Source organism: Protopterus annectens, chromosome 8.part0 (genome assembly GCF_019279795.1).
Source record: "Protopterus annectens isolate FY-2018-M chromosome 8.part0, PAN1.0, whole genome shotgun sequence".
Classification (NCBI taxonomy): Eukaryota; Metazoa; Chordata; order Ceratodontiformes; family Protopteridae; genus Protopterus; species Protopterus annectens.
The window spans coordinates 1559236030-1559262133 of record NC_056741.1 but is presented as its reverse complement, the minus strand read 5'-3'; the positions used below and the strand labels follow the sequence as shown (position 1 = coordinate 1559262133).

Below are 26104 nucleotides of genomic sequence, written 5' to 3'. Positions count from 1 at the left end.
AGTGGTAAAGATCCGGATAATTATGTTAAATATTTAAAAAGGAGGGGAAGTGGCAGCATCTTGTAAGAATGCTAAACCAGCTGTATTACCCAAAGAGGGTAAAAACCCATCAGACCCAGCTTCATATAGACTCATTTCAATTTTAAATCATGGTTATAAAGTATTTATGGCTTTACTAGCTAAACAAATGGCAAAGGTGTTGCCCAACTGATAACAGGTTCAGTTACTAGGCATCTCATTCAAAGAAAGTCACACTCAGGTCTGTAGCAACCCCCAAAGTGCAACACAGTATCTCTACATGGTGTGGGAGTAGAACTCACAGCCTTCTGCATCAAAAGCAAGTATGCTACCACCTTTTCTGCTACTAACACTGCTTTCAAATTCAGTAACACAAGCAGTGATGACCATTTGCTAAACAAAACAGTTGCACATGAAAGCAGACTTAGCATGAGCAACTTCTCTTCCCTTGAAGCTCACAATTCCTTGAAAATACATTGAAACTCAATTCCTTGATAAATATCACACACATATAGATATATTTTGAGTAGTCTGGTAGTTGGTGTAGAGAATCCAGGTTCTTGTCTCCTGTGACTGAGGTAAAGGGTTTGAGCCTGAGCAAATAAATTAACCTGCCCATTCCTAGCTACGGTATTACACACACACACACACACACACACACACACACACACACACACACACACACACACACACACACCTTACCTTCCATCATAATTCCACAGGGCAGAAGCAGGCATAAATTCCATGTCCAGAAGAAACATTTGTTACATTTCATGTTTAAATTCTGCAGATGGATGGGGAACAGAAGAAGCAACAGCAGCTGTGTGCATTAACACAGAGGGTATTCTTAAAAAAACAACAAATGCCCTTAAAGAAGAAGAAATGTCATTTTTTTTTATTAAAAAAGTAAATGTTGAGGTAGCCCCCCCCCCGGCCATCTGGCCCCCTCCCAGACAGTGGGCCTTACGCAACTGCCTAGGTTACCCAGTGCTGGATCTGGATCTGGAGGGATGACGCCAATAAAACATTTGGACAGCAGGTTAGGGACTGCCTTCCCTACCAGTGATTGATATTAGAATATAAACAGAGGAAGGGATAGGAGAGTCCTAAGTGTAGCTTTCAACTTCTCAGCACAAGAAATCTGGACAAAGCCTAAAATAATGTGGGGCAAAGGCCCAAAAATAGGGATAGATTTTAAATGCTGCTCTTATAAACTTATAGAATGAAAACGTATGAATAATACATGTAAATGTTAATATTGTTTGTATTATTTTCTATTAATATATACACGTCTATGTTTTAAGTGGTAATTCAATAAAGATGTTTAAAAAATCCAACCACCAACAGTGCGGCAAAAGGCAAAATAAATGATCCCAATATCAAAGCAACATAACAAGGGTACCACAAGGGTCCATACTTGGACCATTACTCTTCAATGTTTTCACCAACAACCTTCATACCTCAACACGCCTTAGCTTCATTATCCAATACGCAGATGACACTACCATGATTTCCTCCTCCAGTAACATACAACAACTCCAGCAACTCACCCAAGCCACCTTCACCTCAATATAGGCATGGCTGAGAGAAGCCCAGCTACTTTTAAATCCTAAAAAAACAAAACAACTGCTTTTCTCAACAAAACCAGTCTCATCTGACTTTAAAATATTCTCACAGGATAATACAGAAACTGAAACAGTTCCCACAGCTAAGCGTCTAGGTGTAACCATAGATAACTAACTTTCAAACAACACATCTGCAATAGCATTAAAAAACACTCATCAAACTAGGAACACTTTACAGACAAACAACTTTTCTTGGATAGCTCCATCAGAAAAATCCTCACCAACACCTATTTGTTTCCCTCACTCTTATATGCAGCCCCCTTATACACCAACTTACAATATTCTCTTAAAAACAAGCTCCAATCCTGCCACCATAAAATTGCCAAATTCACCACAGGTTACCTCTACTGTTCCCACCACTGCCTAGCTCTGAAAAATCTAAATTGGCTCGAACTCACACAACACCTAAGCCTAATACAGGTATCTTCTGCACATAAAATGATATATACACCTGATAGCTGCCTAACCCTTAAATCTGTCCTAAAGCCCTGCATACCTACAAGAGCCCACCACTATGAAAACAAACAACTCCTATCAGTCTACATTCCAAGCAAAGGAGCTGGACAGTGCCTATACTCACATGCCACCGCCAAGCTGTGGAACTCTCTGCCAACAGACATTATTACCATTGAGAGCTTTAACAACTTCAAACACACCCTAAAAAACATTTTCTATGTCATCAGACCTGCTCCTGCTCTTTCCCTAACAGGCAGACTTCATTCACTCTCTAGGGACTTTCCTTTCTCTCCCTAAACAGGAATCTCATCTACTAACCGCTAGCATATTGAACTAACAGGTTTTCCATGTTTCTACACCCTTAACTTTCCCATCCTTCTAAGCATCTACGTGCATCTAATGTTCTGAGCCTCATTTTTACCTTACTCCTACCTGATGTATATTAAAAAAAAAGGTTTGCACTCTACCACTTTACTTTAATTTAGTACATGTTTTATTATTGTATCTACCTGTCTGTACTTATTTTTTATTTTTGCATTTACCTCTCTGTACTTATTTAGTATTCAATTATTAGTAATGTGTGCTTTAATACTTTTTTTTATCTTGTTCATGTAAATTCTCTTAACTTTCATGTATCATTTGGAGCTTTTCTCGCAGGGCCTCCACTGAAAATGGGTTCCTGACCCAATTGGACTTTCCCGGTAAACAAATGTTAAATAAATAAATAAAAATATGTTTAAAAAAAGATGCAAATTGTTTAATGTTAACTGTGAGTTTGTTCCAGATCTTCCCAATTTATATGGGGAAAAATTCCTTCCAACCAAACCATATCACCTACAATATCTATGCCTATTAATAAATTATTAATTACTAAATTATTTCAAGATACACTGTCCTTGAAATACTGACAGTCTATATTAAATTTCTCCTTAAGAACCTATTGCTAACAAAATTCAAATTTAAATGTTTTAAAGTGCCTCATAACCAAGGCCCATCAAAGACCAGATTTGTCTTGATTAACTTCTGAATTCATTATAACTTGTTAATGTTATTCTCTATATATAATTAAAAAAAAATTAACTTAATAAATAGTTGTGGAGCAGTTTAATGACAGAGACTAATGTAAGTAAGAATCCAAGATGCCATAATCATTGCAGCAGTCAGTTTACATGGAACAAGTTCAGCAGGTCATCTAGACAGCTAGCAAGATGCCGGTGTTAACTCACAGGGATGGATTAAACAGAAGACATGGCTTTTACAACAGTTGATGAATTGTCGACAAGACCACATATTTAATATTGGCTGTGCTTCTGGAGGTTACCACTGACAAAGCAGATTTATTGCTAGAAACAGCAAAAAATATGTAATATAATCTTACAGTGACTGTATGAGGATGTGAGAAGAGGAGGGGGCTGTTTAGGGCAGATAAGAGATGGAAAACTAAAAAAGTAATTATAATTCATATACCAGTAAAAGTAATGGCAAATGCAAACCATGTGGATGGGACAAACAAGGAAATGTAAAATTCATAAATGGAAATTAATACACAAACATGGTAAGATTGGGTTTGACAAAACACTTGTTAACTGTGAGAGTACAGAAGGATTGGAAATGACTGCATGGATAGGTTTCATACTGTGAGCTGAAGAGGATTAGAAAGGACTATGTGGATAGGTTTCATAGTGTGAACTGAAGAGGATTAGAAAGGACTATGTGGACCAATTTCATAGTGTTAGCTGCAGAGGATTAGAAAGGACTATGGACCAGTTTCATAGTGTGAGCTGAAGAGGATTAGAAAGGACTATGTGGACAGGTTTCATAGTGTGAGCTGAAGAGGATTAGAAAGGACTACATGGGCAGGTTTCATAGTGTGAGCTGAAGAGGATTAGAAAGGACTATGTGGACATGTTGCATAGTGTGAGCTAAAGAGGATTACAAAGGACTACGTGGACAGGTTTCATAGTGTGAGCTGAAGAGGATTAGAAATGACTATGCAGACCGGTTTTATAGTGTAAGCTGAAGAGGATTAGAAAGGACTATGTGGACCATTTTCATAGTGTGAGCTGAAGAGGATTAGAAAGGACTATGTGGACCATTTTCATAGTGTGAGCTGAAGAGGATTAGAAAGGACTATGTGGAAGGGTTATAAATAAATCTGTGAAAGATCTTGTGAATAATGTGGGACAACTTGTTCAAGTTGAGTGAAGAATCAGCAAAACAGAGCAAAGTATACATTAAGGATGACTGCATAAGTCAGCAGAAGCATTCTGTCAACTGTTTTATGTAAGTTCATAATATTGCTAGAAAAACATGTTTCCTTGCAAACAGCAAGCATAGACTTCCTTATTTTTTAAGATAAAATTTTTCATGGACAAAGACTTACAATCTCTGAACTTCTTAATAAAAAAATTAATGCAGCTTCTGTATTAATTATGAATTCTCTGGCAGTGAAACCAATTAAAGTGTATGATTAATTTATCAAATACTTTTAACACACTTGTTCATACCTGACAGTCTTTCAGGCTATCTTTGGCAGGGAGATGATTGGCGGTACCTGAAGGGCATTTTCTAGGAGCTGCTGTACCCCCAAGACAGCTGTTATGAAAAACGCAAACACAAAAAATCATAATATGAAATAGAGAACAAATACAATAAATATTACACTGCATTCAGGTGTAACTTTTACAAGACCACACAATGTGCATACAGAATGTACTTTTAATGAGTTCTCATTTTAATTAGATCATAAGACACATCTGAAGTTATAGTAATGAAAAGGACATCCATATAGCTCTTCCTGTAGAATCACATATATAATATATATAGCACTGCACCTGAACTGTATTCATTATCCTTTTTATATAAATATGTACGTCTTCTATTATGACTAACCAGCCACAAAAACATTCAGGTCTTTGTTCATGCATCAAAATAAAAAAACTATAGCAAACAGCTAATAATCAAATGATAAACAGGGAAAGTTTAACATACCAAAAAAGCATAACAACAAAAAAATAATTCCTCAAATGGACATAGTTGGCCAACATCACAAATGTGATCAACAAAGCTAGGGGGTTCTGCCCCCCACACCCCAATGTGGGGGGCTGTGCTCCTCACACCCCCAACTACATGTACCAACTCCAAGATCACACTACAGTGGAGAATAGGGCAAATTTAAAAAATTCCTTCACTTACCGTATGCATAGTGGTACTTCTTGGTTGTTGGCCAACAATGGCCTTTCAATGAATTATTTTTCCCTGTTAAGATTGTTCTGTAGGTTAAACTTTCACTGTTTAATTTTTGATTATTAGACGTTCACTGTAATTTTTTTTCAATGAGCAAACATAGACCCAAACACTTCCATTCTCCAAGCACCAAAACAAAAGTGAGATTCCTTACACACACATGACCCGAGCACCCTAACTTAGAATTCCTTCTTTCCAATAATTAGCTCCCATCCTAGTTCCTAAGCTCACTGAAGTCAGTTGAAAAACAGAATAATAAAACAATACAAATTATTCTTTCCAATTTTAGTCACCAACTAGAGTTCTTACAATAAGAAAAAAAAATTCAAGGAAAAATATGTTTTCTCTAACCTCTTAGTCATGATTTTTAAAGTAACTGTTAATCTTCCAAAAACACATTGTAGTGGTATTGTACAGCAGCTTAACATTTTGTTTATTTTAACAGTGCTAAGCAAACAAAACATATTGTGTATATGTGTACTACAGATTTTCAAAAATGACATGCTCAGCTTCCAACCATGCATATCCCCACCAAAGTTCAAACTCCCATGCAAAATGTTTTCTTGATCTAAATAATGTGTCTGTCAAAAACTCATTTGGAATACAGAAAATTATTGAATAATCCTGTGATTTCTTTTAATTCAACCTTGGTAGAATTGTTGGAAAGAGGTGAAAGGTTGGAGTTTTTCTTGTCTAATAATGTTAAAAAGTTATATATTGCTAAACTTGTAGATCCAGTGTTTTATGCCATTCCGAAAATACACAAAAATTTAACAAACACCCCCAGGTAGACCTATTATTTTGGGGAGAGGTTCTTATTTGCAAAATGTGGGCACCTTTTTAGATTTTCAGGTAAAAAATATTACAAACAGTGCCTGCACACATTAATAAAACACAAGAATTGTTTAAATGTGTAAAAAATATTACTTGGAGGAATAATTATTATTGGGTAATAGTTGATGTGAAAACTTTGTATACAAATATCCAGCATAAGTGCAGTTTAGAAGCAGTTCATAATACCATGGGTGAAGGACCTCATACCTCATTCCTTATTTTGTTGTTAGAATTATATCTGATGCACAATTATTTTTGTTTTAGAAATGAACTTTTCTTGCAAATGATGGACACGACTATGGGGGCATCATATGCCCCAACCTATGCAATCATTTTATAATGGAGTTTTGAAAGAAAAGTGCAGTGCTGTATTCCACTAAATTCTTTTTGGAACATGTGATTTACACAAAAGATTTATTGATGACCAGATATTTCATATGTAAGAGAGAGATGAGAATTAATTTCTTTTTGAAATGCTTAATAGAAATGAACATGATTTGAAATTTACATGTGAATTGAACAGGGAATATATTACATTTTAGATGTTGTTTTTTATGTAGATGGGGAATCAAAAATTCAGTATCGACCTTATGTTAAAGAAAAAATGGTCAATATTTTTTGAATGCTTCTAGTATGCATCCACCACATTTGTTAGATCTTCTACCATATGGGGAGATGAGAACAATTAATATTAATACTTCTGAATAAAAGTTTAAGGAGGAAGGTTTAACAGGGGTTAATAGGAGATTGTTAGAATGTGGTTATTCAGTGGAGCAATTGACTAAAGCTAAAATGAAACTGCTTAATGTTGAAGACATTAATAGAAAAGAAGAAAGTGGGATAACATTTTATGGGGGAGACACCAAGCAAATGCGTGATGCTGAGAAAATGTTTTTTTGTAGCAAAATATTCTTTCTTTTCACCAATTATGGAAAAATAGTTAAAGATTGTTGGCACATGCCTTGTTATGATGAAACTGTGGGAGCATTATTTCCCAAACACATTACATTTTCTTATGGAAGTTTTTATAATTTGAAAAAGGTTCTTAGTCTTGAACAAAGGTCAAATGTGGTGCCTCTAAACCAAAGAGGTATGTTTGCTTGTGGACATTGTAAGGTCTGCCCTATGGTAAGAAATTTATCAGGGACTAACATCAATGGAAAAAAAATCATTTCTAATGACATATTTTTTTATTAACCCTAAATGGTATGTGGGTCAGACAAAACTGAATATTAAAATTCATATTTTAGAATATATGAGTGATATCAGAAATTTGAATTTGAAAAGTCCCATTGCTAAGCATTTTCATAAGGTACATAATGGAGTAGATACTGGATTTCTCTTTAGTGTGCTAACACAGCCTTTTCTTCCCAAACAATGACACTTATTAGAGAGTAAGATGATATTATTTACGATCTTTCCACCTAGGTCTATCCCTTGGCTGCTGTGCTTCCCCAGCTTTGGTGTACACACTTTGTTTGCCCTGCCTGTTCGTAAGGCACTAACACTGTGGAACTGCCCTGTCCTGTTGGCCAGCTACCTCATCCCATCTCATAACAGCCGTCTTCACCCTAAACTAAGGAAGTGATTCATATCTCGCCCTGAGAAATAGCCCCACAAGGACAATAAAAAGGAAGATATTGCCCTGCCTGTTCATAAGGCACTAACATTGTGGAAGTGCCCTGTCCTGTTGGCCAGCTACCTCATCCCATCTCATAACAGCCGTCTTCACCCTAAACTAAGGAAGTGATTCATATCTCGCCCTGAGAAATAGCCCCGCAAGGACAATAAAAAGGAAGATATTGCCCTGCCTGTTCGTAAGGCACTAACATTGTGGAACTGCCCTGTCCTGTTGGCCAGCTAACTCATCCTATCTCATAACGGCCGTCTTCACCCTAAACTAAGGAAGTGATTCATATCTCGCCCTGAGAAATAGCCCCACAAGGACAATAAAAAGGAAGATATTGCCCTGCCTGTTCATAAGGTACTAACATTGTGGAACTGCCCTGTCCTGTTGGCCAGCTACCTCATCCCATCTCATAACAGCCGTCTTCGCCCTAAACTAAGGAAGTGATTCATATCTTGCCCTGAGAAATAGCCCCGCAAGGACAATAAAAAGGAAGATATTGCCCTGCCTGTTCGTAAGGCACTAATATTGTGGAACTGCCCTGTCCTGTTGGCCAGCTAACTCATCCCATCTCATAACAGCCGTCTTCACCCTAAACTAAGGAAGTGATTCATATCTCACCCTGAGAAATAGCCCCGCAAGGACAATAAAAAGGAAGATATTGCCCTGCCTGTTCGTAAGGCACTAACATTGTGGAACTGCCCTGTCCTGTTGGCCAGCTACCTCATCCCATCTCATAACAGCCATCTTCACTCTAAACTAAGGAAGTGATTCATATCTCGCCCTGAGAAATAGCCCCTCAAGGACAATACAAAGGAAGATAGTATGTGTTTTTATAACGTCTGTCAATAAAAGCTGCACTGTATAAACCTTTGTAGGTTTTAAAGTACACCTTCCTGCTAGGGAGACCAACAGCCATAATCTTCCGATTTCTCCTCTTAGACCACCTTCCCTCCTACACCACTATAAATACCTAGTATCCCTTAAGTCCTCCTCTATTTCCAAGACCAGCTACCTCCTAAAGGAATCTATTGTAGCTATACAGCATTTGGCCACTAAGTGGCACCCTATCCTAGATCTAGCATTTTGTCTACATATACATCATACATGAATATAGACTCCTTGCTTGTAAAGTCATAGTCCCACTTCATTCCTCTATCACCTTTCTCTGTACCAACTCAGCTACCCTCCCCCTATCCCTACTATGAAGACTAACACCTTCTACCCTTTGCACCTTCACTTACCTTAACCTCAGCTCTCCACTGATTGTTCTCCTTGCGCTCACTCCTTCTGTAGCTCTTAGACTGATTCCTGTACGCTTATCGGTACCCCCCCCTTCTCTCTTGATTAGCACTACTCTGTTTCTAACCCTACCGACTCCCCTTTGTCCCTTCTTTCTCCTATTTTACCTCTCTCCCTCTCCATAGGTCTGGCTGAATTAACTCACTGTTTTAGAATTTGTCTCTGAGCTCCCCCTACCTGCTGAGTTACACTACACACTTCCTGCCACCACCTGATTCCACCTATCCTTACCCTCCCCTTCCTCTCATATCGCCACACCTACCTTATAAATATACCTTTCCCTCTGTGCCGCCATCTTTACACCTAGGTCTATCCCTTGGCTGCTGTGCTTCCCCAGCTTTGGTGTACACACTTTGTGTAAGTAGCACCTTTTGTTAATCTTTTGCTAGATAATCGCACTGCCCACAAGGTTATCTGTAAAGGCGTCCAAAAAGTTAAACTGTTACCAACTTATCATAGCATATGCTAGTGTTACTTATCTCTGTTGCTGACAAACTGTTTGTTGCACGTGCTTTTGCAATGCACTACCAAACAAGCTTAAAGCTCAAAGAGATGTAAATGTTTTGCTTGTAGTGTCTGTAAAATTGGTGACTGTATAACATGCTTTAAGTCTATCTATTGCCTGATACGCGACTGTAGAAAGAGTTTTTTTTTTTTTTTTTTTTTGCTACCTGCTGCTAGAAACATAGCTCACTAACAAGTGTGTTAGAAGGTGAAACCTAATATTGTAAAGAAGGTGAAACATAATATTGTAACTGATAAGCTGCTATAGCGCATCAGTGTTTGTTTTGCGCCAGTACCAGTGTACTGTGTATGTGTTTTTCAGTATGTTTTTTAGCTAAATAATGTCAAATTCCCCTGCAATATGCTTGATGTTAGGAAAGCTTTATTATACATAATTGCAACATCAACGTGAACTGTATTTTGGTTAAAAAGTATATCTTTAGTAGCTAGTGTAACTTAATACTTCTTGCAGCTGACACGCTTCTACAAGCGTACTGGAGAATCAACTGCTAGTACCGGCTTATTGTATATGGGTTTACTGTACGATCTTAGCATTTAAAATAAGACACTCCAGCTATTCACTCTGTTGTTGTAAGGAATACTTAAAGGTACACGCTGAAGCTGTCTTTCAACATTCTAACATAGCATAGCTAAGGTCACACGCTGAAGCCGTTTTTAACCTTAAATGGCTCCATAGGCGATTTTTGTAGGGGCTTGCATCAACCCAGGGAACATAGAGTGTTTTGGTGATAACAGCCGATGGCACCGTCCATCTGTTACTGAGTGCTGCATGCAGTACTGAGTAAATAACCAACGCCACCTACTAAATGGTCAAACGGTCACTTTATTGAGTCGGCCATTTGAAATTTATGTAGTAATCGCTACGCTTTGGTAGCGCTTGTATTTAACATTTGAGATTTTTGTAGTAAACGCTACGCTTTGGTAGCGCTTGTATTTAGCATGCAACCATGCTTTTAATTATATTACCACAAGAGGGAAAGCTATATAATTCCTTACTTTTATATCAACAAGGCTATAGTAACACAGCATTGAATTGTCGCATCAACCACACTCAGGCTATAGACCCTGTTCCTCCAATTTTACATGTAGCATGCTAACTGATTTGCAATGTTTTTAGAATCCTAGTGTTATTGCTACATGTAATTGCTAGTTTGTAACTGCATTATCTGCCCTATTTAAATGAAACTACCCACGCTATGTCTATTTTTCAGTGAACCTCATTATATGTTGAATTGAGACCTATTTTACCTTGTGTTTGGCCCAGTATTGTGTATTATGCTACCTAATGACTGTGCTTAACATTCCACATATTTAACCCCCTTGTCTCTCTCTCTCTCTCTCTCTCTCCCTTTATGCAACCAGTTGCCCTGCCTATTCGTAAGGCACTAACATTGTGGAAGTGCCCTGTCCTGTTGGCCAGCTACCTCATCCCATCTCATAACAGCCGTCTTCACCCTAAACTAAGGAAGTGATTCATATCTCGCCCTGAGAAATAGCCCCGCAAGGACAATAAAAAGGAAGATATTGCCCTGCCTGTTCGTAAGGCACTAACATTGTGGAACTGCCCTGTCCTGTTGGCCAGCTAACTCATCCTATCTCATAACAGCCGTCTTCACCCTAAACTAAGGAAGTGATTCATATCTCACCCTGAGAAATAGCCCTACAAGGACAATAAAAAGGAAGATATTGCCCTGCCTGTTCATAAGGCACTAACATTGTGGAACTGCCCTGTCCTGTTGGCCAGCTACCTAATCTCATCTCATAACAGCCGTCTTCACCCTAAACTAAGGAAGTGATTCATATCTTGCCCTGAAAAATAGCCCCGCAAGGACAATAAAAAGGAAGATATTGCCCTGCCTGTTCGTAAGGCACTAACATTGTGGAACTGCCCTGTCCTGTTGGCCAGCTACCTCATCCCATCTCATAACAGCCATCTTCACCCTAAACTAAGGAAGTGATTCATATCTCACCCTGAGAAATAGCCCCGAAAGGACAATAAAAAGGAAGATATTGCCCTGCCTGTTCGTAAGGCACTAACATTGTGGAACTGCCCTGTCCTGTTGGCCAGCTACCTCATCCCATCTCATAACAGCCGTCTTCACCCTAAACTAAGGAAGTGATTCATATCTCACCCTGAGAAATAGCCCCGCAAGGACAATAAAAAGGAAGATATTGCCCTGCCTGTTCGTAAGGCACTAACATTGTGGAACTGCCCTGTCCTGTTGGCCAGCTACCTCATCCCATCTCATAACAGCCGTCTTCACTCTAAACTAAGGAAGTGATTCATATCTCGCCCTGAGAAATAGCCCCTCAAGGACAATAAAAAGGAAGATAGTATGTGTTTTTATAATGTCTGTCAATAAAAGCTGCACTGTATAAACGTTTGTAGGTTTTAAAGTACACCTTCCTGCTAGGGAGACCAACAGCCATAATCTTCTGATTTCTCCTCTTAGACCACCTTCCCTCCTACACCACTATAAATACCTAGTATCCCTTAAGTCCTCCTCTATTTCCAAGACCAGCTACCTCCTAAAGGAATCTATTGTAGCTATACAGCATTTGGCCACTAAGTGGCACCCTATCCTAGATCTAGCATTTTGTCTACGTATACATCATACATGAATATAGACTCCTTGCTTGTAATGTCATAGTCCCACTTCATTCCTCTATCACCTTTCTCTGTACCAACTCAGCTACCCTCTCCCTATCCCTACTATCAAGACTAACACCTTCTACCCTGTGCACCTTCACTTATGTTAACCTCAGCTCTCCACTGATTGTTCTCCTTGCGCTCACTACAAGCGCTCACTCCTTCTGTAGCTCTTAGACTGATTCCTGTACCCTTATCGGTACCCCCCCCTTCTCTCTTGATTAGCACTACTCTGTTTCTAACCCTACCGACTCCCCTTTGTCCCTTCTTTCTCCTATTTTACCTCTCTCCCTCTCCATAGGTCTGGCTGAATTAACTCACTGTTTTAGACTTTGTCTCTGAGCTCCCCCTATATGCTGAGTTACACTACACACTTCCTGCCACCACCTGATTCCACCTATCCTTACCCTCCCCTTCCTCTCATATCGCCACACCTACCTTATAAATATACCTTTCCCTCTGTGCCTCCATCTTTACACCTAGGTCTATCCCTTGGCTGCTGTGCTTCCCCAGCTTTGGTGTACACACTTTGTGTAAGTAGCACCTTTTGTTAATCTTTTGCTAGATAATCGGACTGCCCACAAGGTTATCTGTAAAGGCATCCACAAAGTTAAACTGTTACCAATTTATCATAGCATATGCTAGTGTTACTTATCTCTGTTGCTGACTGCTTGTTGCACGTGCTTTTGCAACGCACTACCAAACAAGCTTAAAGCTCAAAGTGATGTAAATGTTTTGCTTGTAGTGTCTGTAAAATCGGTGACTGTATAACATGCTTTAAGTCTATCTATTGCCTGATACGCGACTGTAGAAAGAGTTTTTTTTTTTTTTTTTGCTACCTGCTGCAAGATACATAGCTCACTAACAAGTGTGTTAGAAGGTGAAACCTAATATTGTAACTGATAAGCTTCTAAAGCACATTGGAGTTTGTTTTGCCAGTACCAGTGTGTGTGTATGTGTTTTCAGTATGTTTTTTAGCTAAATAATGTCATATTCCCCTGCAATATGCTTGATGTTAGGAAAGCTTTATTATACATAATTGCAACATCAATGTGAACTGTAATTTGGTTAAAAAGTGTATCTTTAGCAGCTAGTGTAACTTAATACTTCTTGTAGCTGACACGCTTCTACAAGCATACTGGAAAATCAACTGCTAGTACCGGCTTATTGTATATAGGTTTTCTGTACGATCTTAGCATTTAAAATAAGACACTCCAGCTATTCGCTCTGTTGTTGTAAGGAATACTTAAAGGTACACGCTGAAGCTGTCTTTCAACATTCTAACATAGCATAGCTAAGGTCACACGCTGAAGCCGTTTTTAACCTTAAATGGCTCCATAGGCGATTTTTGTAGGGGCTTGCATCAACCCAGGGAACATAGAGTGTTTTGGTGATAACAGCCGATGGCACCGACTATCTGTGACTGAGTGCTGCATGCAGTACTGAGTAAATAACCGATGCCACCTCCTAAATGGTCAAACGGTCACTTTATTGAGTCGGCCATTTGAAATTTATGTAGTAATTGTTACGCTTTGCTAGCGCTTGTATTTAACATTTGAGATTTTTGTAGTAAACGCTATGCTTTGGTAGCGCTTGTATTTAGCATGCAACCATGATTTCAATTATATTACCACAAGAGGGGATGCTATATAATTCCTTACTTTTATATCAACAAGGCTATAGTAGCACAGCATTGAATTGTTGCATGAACCACACTCAGGCTATAGACCCTGTTCCTCCAATTTTATATGTAGCATGCTAACTGATTTGCAATGTTTTTAGAATCCTAGTGTTATTGCTACATGTAATTGCTAGATTGTAACTGCATTATCTGCCCTATTTAAATGAAACTACCCACGCTATGTCTATTTTTCAGTGAACCTCATTATATGTTGAATTGAGACCTATTTTACCTTGTGTTTGGCCTAGTATTGTGTATTATGCTACCTAATGACTGTTTTTAACATTCTATGTATTTAACCCCTTTCTCTCTCTCTCTCTCTCTCTCCCATTATGCAACCATTTGCCCTGCCTGTTCGTAAGGCACTAACATTGTGGAAGTGCCCTGTCCTGTTGGCCAGCTACCTCATCCCATCTCATAACAGCCGTCTTCACCCTAAACTAAGGAAGTGATTCATATCTCGCCCTGAGAAATAGCCCCGCAAGGACAATAAAAAGGAAGATATTGCCCTGCCTGTTCGTAAGGCACTAACATTGTGGAACTGCCCTGTCCTGTTGGCCAGCTAACTCATCCTATCTCATAACGGCCGTCTTCACCCTAAACTAAGGAAGTGATTCATATCTCGCCCTGAGAAATAGCCCCACAAGGACAATAAAAAGGAAGATATTGCCCTGCCTGTTCATAAGGTACTAACATTGTGGAACTGCCCTGTCCTGTTGGCCAGCTACCTAATCTCATCTCATAACAGCCGTCTTCACCCTAAACTAAGGAAGTGATTCATATCTTGCCCTGAAAAATAGCCCCGCAAGGACAATAAAAAGGAAGATATTGCCCTGCCTGTTCGTAAGGAACTAACATTGTGGAACTGCCCTGTCCTGTTGGCAAGCTACCTCATCCCATCTCATAACAGCCATCTTCACCATAAACTAAGGAAGTGATTCATATCTCACCCTGAGAAATAGCCCTGAAAGGACAATAAAAAGGAAGATATTGCCCTGCCTGTTCGTAAGGCACTAACATTGTGGAACTGCCCTGTCCTGTTGGCCAGCTACCTCATCCCATCTCATAACAGCCGTCTTCACCCTAAACTAAGGAAGTGATTCATATCTCACCCTGAGAAATAGCCCCGCAAGGACAATAAAAAGGAAGATATTGCCCTGCCTGTTCGTAAGGCACTAACATTGTGGAACTGCCCTGTCCTGTTGGCCAGCTACCTCATCCCATCTCATAACAGCCGTCTTCACTCTAAACTAAGGAAGTGATTCATATCTCGCCCTGAGAAATAGCCCCTCAAGGACAATACAAAGGAAGATAGTATGTGTTTTTATAATGTCTGTCAATAAAAGCTGCACTGTATAAACGTTTGTAGGTTTTAAAGTACACCTTCCTGCTAGGGAGACCAACAGCCATAATCTTCTGATTTCTCCTCTTAGACCACCTTCCCTCCTACACCACTATAAATACCTAGTATCCCTTAAGTCCTCCTCTATTTCCAAGACCAGCTACCTCCTAAAGGAATCTATTGTAGCTATACAGCATTTGGCCACTAAGTGGCACCCTATCCTAGATCTAGCATTTTGTCTACGTATACATCATACATGAATATAGACTCCTTGCTTGTAATGTCATAGTCCCACTTCATTCCTCTATCACCTTTCTCTGTACCAACTCAGCTACCCTCCCCCTATCCCTACTATCAAGACTAACACCTTCTACCCTTTGCACCTTCACTTACCTTAACCTCAGCTCTCCACTGATTGTTCTCCTTGCGCTCACTACAAGCGCTCACTCCTTCTGTAGCTCTTAGACTGATTCCTGTACCCTTATCGGTATCCCCCCCTTCTCTCTTGATTAGCACTACTCTGTTTCTAACCCTACCGACTCCCCTTTGTCCCTTCTTTCTCCTATTTTACCTCTCTCCCTCTCCATAGGTCTGGCTGAATTAACTCACTGTTTTAGACTTTGTCTCTGAGCTCCCCCTATATGCTGAGTTACACTACACACTTCCTGCCACCACCTGATTCCACCTATCCTTACCCTCCCCTTCCTCTCATATCGCCACACCTACCTTATAAATATACCTTTCCCTCTGTGCCTCCATCTTTACACCTAGGTCTATCCCTTGGCTGCTGTGCTTCCCCAGCTTTGGTGTACACACTTTGTGTAAGTAGCACCTTTTGTTAATCTTTTGCTAGATAATCGGACTGCCCACAAGGTTATCTGTAAAGGCATCCACAAAGTTAAACTGTTACCAACTTATCATAGCATATGCTAGTGTTACTTATCTCTGTTGCTGACAAACTGCTTGTTGCACGTGCTTTTGCAACGCACTACCAAACAAGCTTAAAGCTCAAAGTGATGTAAATGTTTTGCTTGTAGTGTCTGTAAAATCGGTGACTGTATAACATGCTTTAAGTCTATCTATTGCCTGATACGCGACTGTAGAAAGAGTTTTTTTTTTTTTTTTTGCTACCTGCTGCAAGATACATAGCTCACTAACAAGTGTGTTAGAAGGTGAAACCTAATATTGTAACTGATAAGCTTCTAAAGCACATTGGAGTTTGTTTTGCGCCGGTACCGGCGTAGTGTGTATGTGTTTTTCAGTATGTTTTTTAGCTAAATAATGTCATATTCCCCTGCAATATGCTTGATGTTAGGAAAGCTTTATTATACATAATTGCAACATCAATGTGAACTGTAATTTGGTTAAAAAGTGTATCTTTAGCAGCTAGTGTAACTTAATACTTCTTGTAGCTGACACGCTTCTACAAGCATACTGGAAAATCAACTGCTAGTACCGGCTTATTGTATATAGGTTTTCTGTACGATCTTAGCATTTAAAATAAGACACTCCAGCTATTCGCTCTGTTGTTGTAAGGAATACTTAAAGGTACACGCTGAAGCTGTCTTTCAACATTCTAACATAGCATAGCTAAGGTCACACGCTGAAGCCGTTTTTAACCTTAAATGGCTCCATAGGCGATTTTTGTAGGGGCTTGCATCAACCCAGGGAACGTAGAGTGTTTTGGTGATAACAGCCGATGGCACCGACTATCTGTGACTGAGTACTGCACGCAGTACTGAGTAAATAACCGATGCCACCTCCTAAATGGTCAAACGGTCACTTTATTGAGTCGGCCATTTGAAATGTATGTAGTAATCGCTACGCTTTGCTAGCGCTTGTATTTAACATTTGAGATTTTTGTAGTAAACGCTATGCTTTGGTAGCACTTGTATTTAGCATGCAACCATGATTTCAATTATATTACCACAAGAGGGGATGCTATATAATTCCTTACTTTTATATCAACAAGGCTATAGTAGCACAGCATTGAATTGTCGCATCAACCACACTCAGGCTATAGACCCTGTTCCTCCAATTTTATATGTAGCATGCTAACTGATTTGCAATGTTTTTAGAATCCTAGTGTTATTGCTACATGTAATTGCTAGATTGTAACTGCATTATCTGCCCTATTTAAATGAAACTACCCACGCTATGTCTATTTTTCAGTGAACCTCATTATATGTTGAATTGAGACCTATTTTACCTTGTGTTTGGCCTAGTATTGTGTATTATGCTACCTAATGACTGTTCTTAACATTCTATGTATTTAACCCCTTTTTCTCTCTCTCTCTCTCTCTCTCTCCCATTATGCAACCATTTGCCCTGCCTGTTCGTAAGGCACTAACATTGTGGAAGTGCCCTGTCCTGTTGGCCAGCTACCTCATCCCATCTCATAACAGCCGTCTTCACCCTAAACTAAGGAAGTGATTCATATCTCGCCCTGAGAAATAGCCCCACAAGGACAATAAAAAGGAAGATAGTATGTGTTTTTATTACTTCTGTCAATAAAAGTTGCACTGTATAAACCTTTGTAGGTTTTAAAGTACACCTTCCTGCTAGGGAGACCAACAGCCATAATCTTCCAATTTCTCCTCTTAGACCACCTTCCCTCCTACACCACTATAAATACCTAGTATCCCTTAAGTCCTCCTCTATTTCCAAGACCATCTACCTCCTAAAGGAGTCTATTGTAGCTATACAGCCTTTGGCCACTAAGTGGCACCCTATCCTAGATCTAGCATTTTGTCTACATATACATCATACATGAATATAGACTCCTTGCTTGTAAAGTCATAGTCTCACTTCATTCCTCTATCACCTTTCTCTGTACCAACTCAGCTACCCTCCCCCTATCCCTACTATCAAAACTAACACCTTCTACCCTTTCCACCTTCACTTACCTTAACCTCAGCTCTCCACTGATTGTTCTCCTTGCGGTCACTACAAGTGCTCACTCCTTCTGTAGCTCTTAGACTGATTCCTGTACCCTTATCAGTATTCCCCCCTTCTCTCTTGATTAGCACTACTCTGTTTCTAACCCTACTGACTCCCCTTTGTCCCTTCTTTCTCCTATTTTACCTCTCTCCCTCTCCATAGGTCTGGCTGAATTAACTCACTGTTTTAGACTTTGTCTCTGAGCTCCCCCTATCTGCTGAGTTACACTACACACTTCCTGCCACCACCTGATTCCACCTATCCTTACCCTCCCCTTCCTCTCATATCGCCACACCTACCTTATAAATATACCTTTCCCTCTGTGCCTCCATCTTTACACCTAGGTCTATCCCTTGGCTGCTGTGCTTCCCCAGCTTTGGTGTACACACTTTGTGTAAGTAGCACCTTTTGTTAATCTTTTGCTAGATAATCGGACTGCCCACAAGGTTATCTGTAAAGGCATCCACAAAGTTAAACTGTTACCAACTTATCATAGCATATGCTAGTGTTACTTATCTCTGTTGCTGACAAACTGTTTGTTGCACGTGCTTTTGCAACGCACTACCAGACAAGCTTAAAGCTCAAAGTGATGTTGTAAATGTTTTGCTTGTAGTGTCTGTAAAATTGGTGACTGTGTAACATGCTTTAAGTCTATCTATTGCCTGATACGCGACTGTAGAAAGAGTTTTTTTTTTTTTTTTGCTACCTGCTGCTAGAAACATAGCTCACTAACAAGTGTGTTAGAAGGTGAAACCTAATATTGTAACTGATAAGCTGCTATAGCGCATCGGAGTTTGATTTGCGCCAGTACCAGCGTAGTGTGTATGTGTTTTTCAGTATGCTTTTTAGCTAAATGATGTCAAATTCCCCTGCAATATGCTTGATGTTAGGAAAGCTTTATTATACATAATTGCAACATCAATGTGAACTGTATTTTGGTTAAAAAGTATATCTTTAGTAGCTAGTGTAACTTAATACTTCTTGTAGCTGACACGCTTCTACAAGCGTACTGGAGAATCAACTGCTAGCACCGGCTTATTGTATATGGGTTTTCTGTACGATCTTAGCATTTAAAATAAGACACTCCAGCTATTCACTCTGTTGTTGTAAGGAATACTTAAAGGTACACGCTGAAGCTGTCTTTCAACATTCTAACATAGCATAGCTAAGGTCACACTCTGAAGCCATTTTTAACCTTAAATGGCTCCATAGGCGATTTTTGTAGGGGCTTGCATCAACCCAGGGAACATAGAGTGTTTTGGTGATAACAGCCGATGGCACCGACCATCTGTTACTGAGTGCTGCATGCAGTACTGAGTAAATAACCAACGCCACCTCCTAAATGGTCAAACGGTCACTTTATTGAGTCGGCCATTTAAAATTTATGTAGTAATCGCTATGCTTTGGTAGCGCTTGTATTTAACATTTGAGATTTTTGTAGTAAACGCTACGCTTTGGTAGCGCTTGTATTTACCATGCAACCATGCTTTCAATTATATTACCACAAGAGGGAACGCTATATAATTCCTTACTTTTATATCAACAAGGCTATAGTAACACAGCATTGAATTGTCGCATCAACCACACTCAGGCTATAGACCCTGTTCCTCCAATTTTATATGTAGCATGCTAACTGATTTGCAATGTTTTTAGAATCCTAATGTTATTGCTACATGTAATTGCTAGATTGTAACAGCATTATCTGCCCTATTTAAATGAAACTACCCACGCTATGTCTATTTTTCAGTGAACCTCATTATATGTTGAATTGAGACCTATTTTACCTTGTGTTTGGCCTAGTATTGTGTATTATGCTACCTAATGACTGTGCTTAACATTCCACATATTTAACCCCTTTGTCTCTCTCTCTCTCTCTCTCCCTTTATGCAACCAGTTGCCCTGCCTGTTCGTAAGGCACTAACATTGTGGAACTGCCCTGTCCTGTTGGCCAGCTACCTCATCCCATCTCATAACAGCCGTCTTCACCCTAAACTAAGGAAGTGATTCATATCTCGCCCTGAGAAATAGCCCCGCAAGGACAATAAAAAGGAAGATAGTATGTGTTTTTATAACTTCTGTCAATAAAAGCTGCACTGTATAAACTTTTGTAGGTTTTAAAGTACACCTTCCTGCTAGGGAGAATAACAGCCATAATCTTCCGATTTCTCCTCTTAGACCACCTTCCCTCCTACACCACAATAAATACCTAGTATCCCTTAAGTCCTCCTCTATTTCCAAGACCAGCTACCTCCTAAAGGAATCTATTGTAGCTATACAGCCTTTGGCGACTAAGTGGCACCCTATCCTAGATCTAGCATTTTGTCTACATATACATCATACATGAATATAGACTCCTTGCTTGTAAAGTCATAGTCCCACTTCATTCCTCTATCACCTTTCTCTGTACCAACTCAGCTACCCTCCCCCTATCCCTACTATCAAGTCTAACACCTTCTACCCTTTCCAACTTCACTTACCTTAACCTCAGCTCTCCACTGATTGTTCTCCTTGTGCTCACTACAAGCGCTCACTCCTTCTGTAGCTCTACCCGCTCCGTTCGCCCTGCGGGCTCACTCTGCTCTCGTACCCTGCCCCCAATTTCCACCCGCCACTACTGGTCCTACGTTTATTGCCAACCCATACTCCCTCCCTCCCACATCACCCAATCCCCTCACAACAGTACTCCTCCCACTTTCTCTCAAAATACCTGCCCCTACACCAACCATACCTCTTCAAGCAAGTCTCCTCCCCAGTCAACATCCTTTAACTAAATCATCCTACTTCTAATCAAAAGACTTTCCAAAATGCTCTCTCCTCCCACTACTATCCCTGCCCTTACAACTCTCCTACTACTCATTCTTATCCCTCTTTACCAAACTACCTGTTATACCAACCTCTACCTAAACTCTCAATATCAACTACCACCTGCCTACCCCACAAACCATTTCCACAATATCTCTCCTTCTTTAATCCCCTTACACCCCGCCTTGCTCTCAACACTAAAACACTTCCAAATCCAAACCAAATACTACAAACTTAAACCCTCCCCCTCACACCCATTCCTAACCAAACACACCCCTACGAATCTTATCCACCTTCTCTCCTACCTTAGCTTAGCAGGCGATATTCATCCCAACCCTGGACCAAACAGTTCCCAAACAATTTACCTTAGGTCCAATAAAAAAACTAATTGTAAATACCTAAAATTCCTCACCATCAATGCCCAAAGCTTAGCCAATAAAATTATTCTCTTCCATGCCTGGTTCAACCATAACTCACCTGACATACTCGCCATCTCAGAAATATGGTTAAAACCTCACATAACAGACACTGAATTCCTTCCCCCCGGTTTCCACTCTCTCCGATGTGACCGCCAAAATAAAAGAGGTGGTGGTGTAGCATTAATCTACTCCAATCACTTATCCATCACTCCCTTCCCAATCCCCATCCCTACCTTCAGTAATGCAGAACTAGTATCAGGCATTCTAAAATTAAATGACCATAAAAGCATCTGCATCATCTCCCTTTATATTCCTCCTGGAAACAACACCAAAACCCTAGATGACATCTTCTCTTGGACCTCCTTAAACATTAAATCTGAAACCTTTATAATGGGAGACATCAATATAGACTGGCAAAAAATCAGCAACCATAATCCCACCTTATCTATTAAGCTCTTCAATTTTACTCAACTTATTAACTCTACAACCAGACCTAACAAAACTAACCTCACAGGCTCCATCCTAGACTAGATCCTGGTGTCCCACCCTAACAGAACCACTTCATCTGATGTCTCTCCCAACCCACTAGGAGACCACCTACCTGCCTTCACCCACAGAACCACTTCCTCTTCCTCTTTCTCACACAAACTCTTACATACTCGAAACTTAACTAACTTTAACCCCTCCACCTTCTCTGACTCCCTTAAATACATCAACTGGAACCCACTAAAAACCTTCCCCCTAAACGAAGCATTTCTTCAACTCCAAATTCCTTTCTGTCCTAAACTCACTAGCCCCAGTATGAACAAAAAGAGTCAAAGCCAATGCTGCTCCTTGGCTAACAAAAGAAACCAAAAAAGTAATGCAACAAAGAGATAAATCTTGGAAATACTATCTACATCATAAACAACCAGATCTCCTACTTAAATACAAACTACTACGAAACCTAGCCAAAAAACAAGTCATAATGGATAAAAAGTCCTACTACAACCACCGACAAACAACTCATGCAAAACACCCTAAACAATTCTGGAATTCCATTAACTCTCTCCTTAAGCCTGGTACCACTAACAACCCCTGCCCTGACAATAGCAAATTTGACCAAGAAATTGCCAACCTATTTAATGCCTTCTTCACCTCTTCCATTGCTGAGCTAACCAAAACCTTCCCCAACAACTCTCCTCCACCTCTCTCTGGCCATGCTTCCTTTGCCTCATCTCCTTCAACCCCTACCTTTGAACTGAAACCCGTGTCTACCCTCCTTATAAAAAAACTTCTCTCCAAACTCAAACCTTGCACCAATGCCCCTGACAACATCCCCTCCTCCTTCTTAAAAACTGCCTCTGACAGTATTGCACTCCCTATCAGCATCCTGATAAATAGATCTCTTCTTGATTCCTATGTTCCCAAACTTTGGCGCTCTGCTTTTATTCTCCCTCTCCATAAAGGTGGCAAAAACTGTAACTTCTCCAACTTCCGCCCCATAGCTATCCTCTCACCAATCTCCAAAATTCTTGAAAAATGCATTCACCTGCAGCTCATGCCATTTCTAACCAAACACCAGCTGCTCTCTCCCACCCAACACAGCTTCCGCCCTGGACATAACACTAACACAGCCCTCCTCTCCTCCTTACACTCTGTTAATTCAGCTCGTGATTCTGGCAACTTTGTTTCATCTATTCTGTTAGACTTATCTAAAGCTTTTGATACTCTCTCCCACTCTCATCTGCTAAATCATCTATCAAACCTCAACATCTCCCCCAATACTCTATCCTGGTTTTCCAGCTACCTTTCAGACAGGTCCCAAGCCGTGAAATGGAGCCAAGCCTTCTCCAGCTTCCTCCCTACCCCCACAGGAGTTCCCCAAGGGTCCATAGTTGCCCCCCTACTATTTAACATCTTCATTAATGATTTCCACAAAGCCATCCCCAATACCAAAATTGTCCAATATGCAGACGACTCAACTTTGATCTGCTATGCCTCCAACTTTACAGATCTCAAGTCTCTAACCCAAACCGCCTTCTCAATCACTGAAAAATGGATGAATCAAAACCACCTTGCACTTAATGCTACCAAAACTAAGATTCTCCCATTCTCTCACTCTAAATCCACCCCCACTGAAAAAAAACTCTTTTATTATTACTAGCCTAAACAACTGCACCATTGATATTGTTCCCTCCGCCAAACTCCTAGGTGTCACCATTGACGAACACTTAAAATTCAACACCCACATCCAACTCAACATCAAAAAAACACACATAAAAGTCGGCCTACTGTACAGAAACAATCAATTCCTCTCACCCTCTACACGTCACACCTTGGCCACTACTTATCTCCTGCCATCTCTTCTATATGGTGCTCCTCTACTTACAAATCTATCTTCCACCCTAACCTCCAAACTAGAAGTTTGCTACAATAAAATCTCCAAATTCGCCACCAAAGCTAACTCCCTCTCCCATCACTACTCCTCCTTACAAACTCTAAATTGGCTTGAACTCCCTAATCAACTACTCTACCTCCAAATAGTCTCTGCCCACAAACTAATATTCCAACCCACCAGCTGCCCCGCACTATCCAATATTCTTCAACCTTACACACCCCCAGACCCCTCAGATCTTCCCACCAAAACCTTATTTCCATCCACAAACCCAAGCGCCGTGCTGGTCAACTTCTACTCTCCTATTCCCTAGCTAAAAAATGGAATGCCCTACCCTCTACTTTAAGGACATGTGACAACCTACACTCCTTCAAAACACAGCTCCATTACTGCCTACAAACTCAAAGGAAATGTAACTGCTCTCTTTATTCTTCACCACCCAAGCTCTCATCCCCTGACTCTCCTGGCTAAACTTCCATAATTTTCCCCTATCCTTCTTCATTAATGTAACCAACTTATTTGCATCATCCTTTGCTATATGCCTCTCTTCCTCCAGGACAATCCTAATTTAACCATCCTATTCCCTTAATTATTAACTACTTAAATATTGAAGGTTTTTACCAGCTGTCTGTGGAACTTCCACCCAATTTTTCTCTGTAAAACAAATAATTATTTGCTTATATCTTGTTTATGTATTTTATTTTATTTTACTTGTACTTTATTGTAGTGTCACTATTTGAATTGTAACATTGTTCTGTGGAGCTTTTCTCCCCGGGCCTCTACTGAAAATGGGCGCATGAGTCCAGTCGACCACCCCGGTCAACAACTGGAATAAATAATAAATAAATAAATTAAATTTTAGAACATTATTTCCTCAGGGTTTAAATCTTGAAATTAATGTTTGCTTGCAAAACTAGATGAAATATTGTTATGGATTTTATGTTTATTAAAATCTGTTTTTTAGGTATTTAATTATTATGTAGTTAATGTTTATAAGTTAATTATGTAATTGAATGATTAATTGACTTATTGTCATCCTACTTGTATTTAACGCACACTATGGAATTGATGAATTATCCTGAGAAGGTCAATTGCTGAGGTACCAGATTACCAGGTCAGTAATAAACTGGTAGCGGCTGAACACTTTGCCCATTTTGTTTTTTGTACTTAAAGACAGACCCAAAACATTTCTGGACACCATGAAGGGGTAATGGTATGAACTGTAAGTTAAAAAAGGTGTTATTTGCTTGAGTGAGTCAAGACTTCCTTTGAAAATACTTATTTGAGTTAGCCTAGGACTATCATACAGTTGCATTTATTCTTGTCTTTTAGCCTATGTCTCTGAAACAGTTGTATTTATTCTCTTAAGAGAAAATTCATTTTTCCTTAAAATTTTTACTAAGGAGATGTACATTACCTGGTGTAATTTTTTCTACTCTAACATTGGGTTTGTTCTATATCAGCGTATTCTTTATTAAAGAACAATATAATTAATTCATTCATCAAAATGAAAACGGGGTGCATACTGGAAGGTTACCATTGCTGGGACTGATGCCCATTTCTCTTTCCTTACAGTGACGCAGTGATGATCTCTAGGATTAGTCAAATATAGGAGCCAAAGGATCTTCTTTTCTGTTGTTTTAATAGGACAGTGTTTTCCATCTTCAAAATGTGGAACACAACCTCTCATAATGTGAAATAAATGGGTAAAATGTGGAACACTTACTAACAGCTTACTATCAACATCTAGAAAACTCAAAAAATGGATAAAATGGGTTACATTATGCTTTGAAAAAAAGTTATTTTAATGAATTAACATGACTCTGTATTATTCACTATGGATATCAATTAAAATCGTTCCTAATACGAAATGTATGACAGGCCCTTTCAATGTGGAATTGCGAGGAACATGGACTTTTTAGGTTTACTATTAAAATGTGGAAAGTCAAAAAAAATTGTAGTCAAGACATCGAAAAATGTCATATCCATAATTCCTACCTGCTGCTGCGACTTGAAACCATATATCAGCATGCATATGTTGAAAATAGATCTATTACCACCTGTAACATGATGTTCTATAACAATATAATAACAGCTATGAATGAAAAATTGTGCTGTGATGTGATTTATATAGATTTAACTTCAGCATTTGACAGGGTCCTGCACAAAACACTGATCAATAAATTAGTACAACTAGGTATTGATGTACTGTTGATAAGATGGATAGCTGCATGGCTTACAAATAGGACATGGCAAGTAT

At 39.5% G+C, this 26104-nt stretch overlaps 1 protein-coding gene across 1 annotated transcript in view; it reads right to left on the bottom strand.

Annotated features, from left to right (window-relative positions):
- Nucleotides 1-26104, bottom strand: part of LOC122809546 (neurogenic locus notch homolog protein 1-like) — a 2715638-nt gene that overhangs the window by 2441699 nt on the left and 247835 nt on the right. Inside the window, exon 3 of the mRNA XM_044081127.1 lies at nucleotides 4607-4694. Within this exon, the coding sequence (XP_043937062.1) occupies nucleotides 4607-4694 (88 nt within the window). The remainder of the gene's footprint in view (nucleotides 1-4606; nucleotides 4695-26104) is intronic.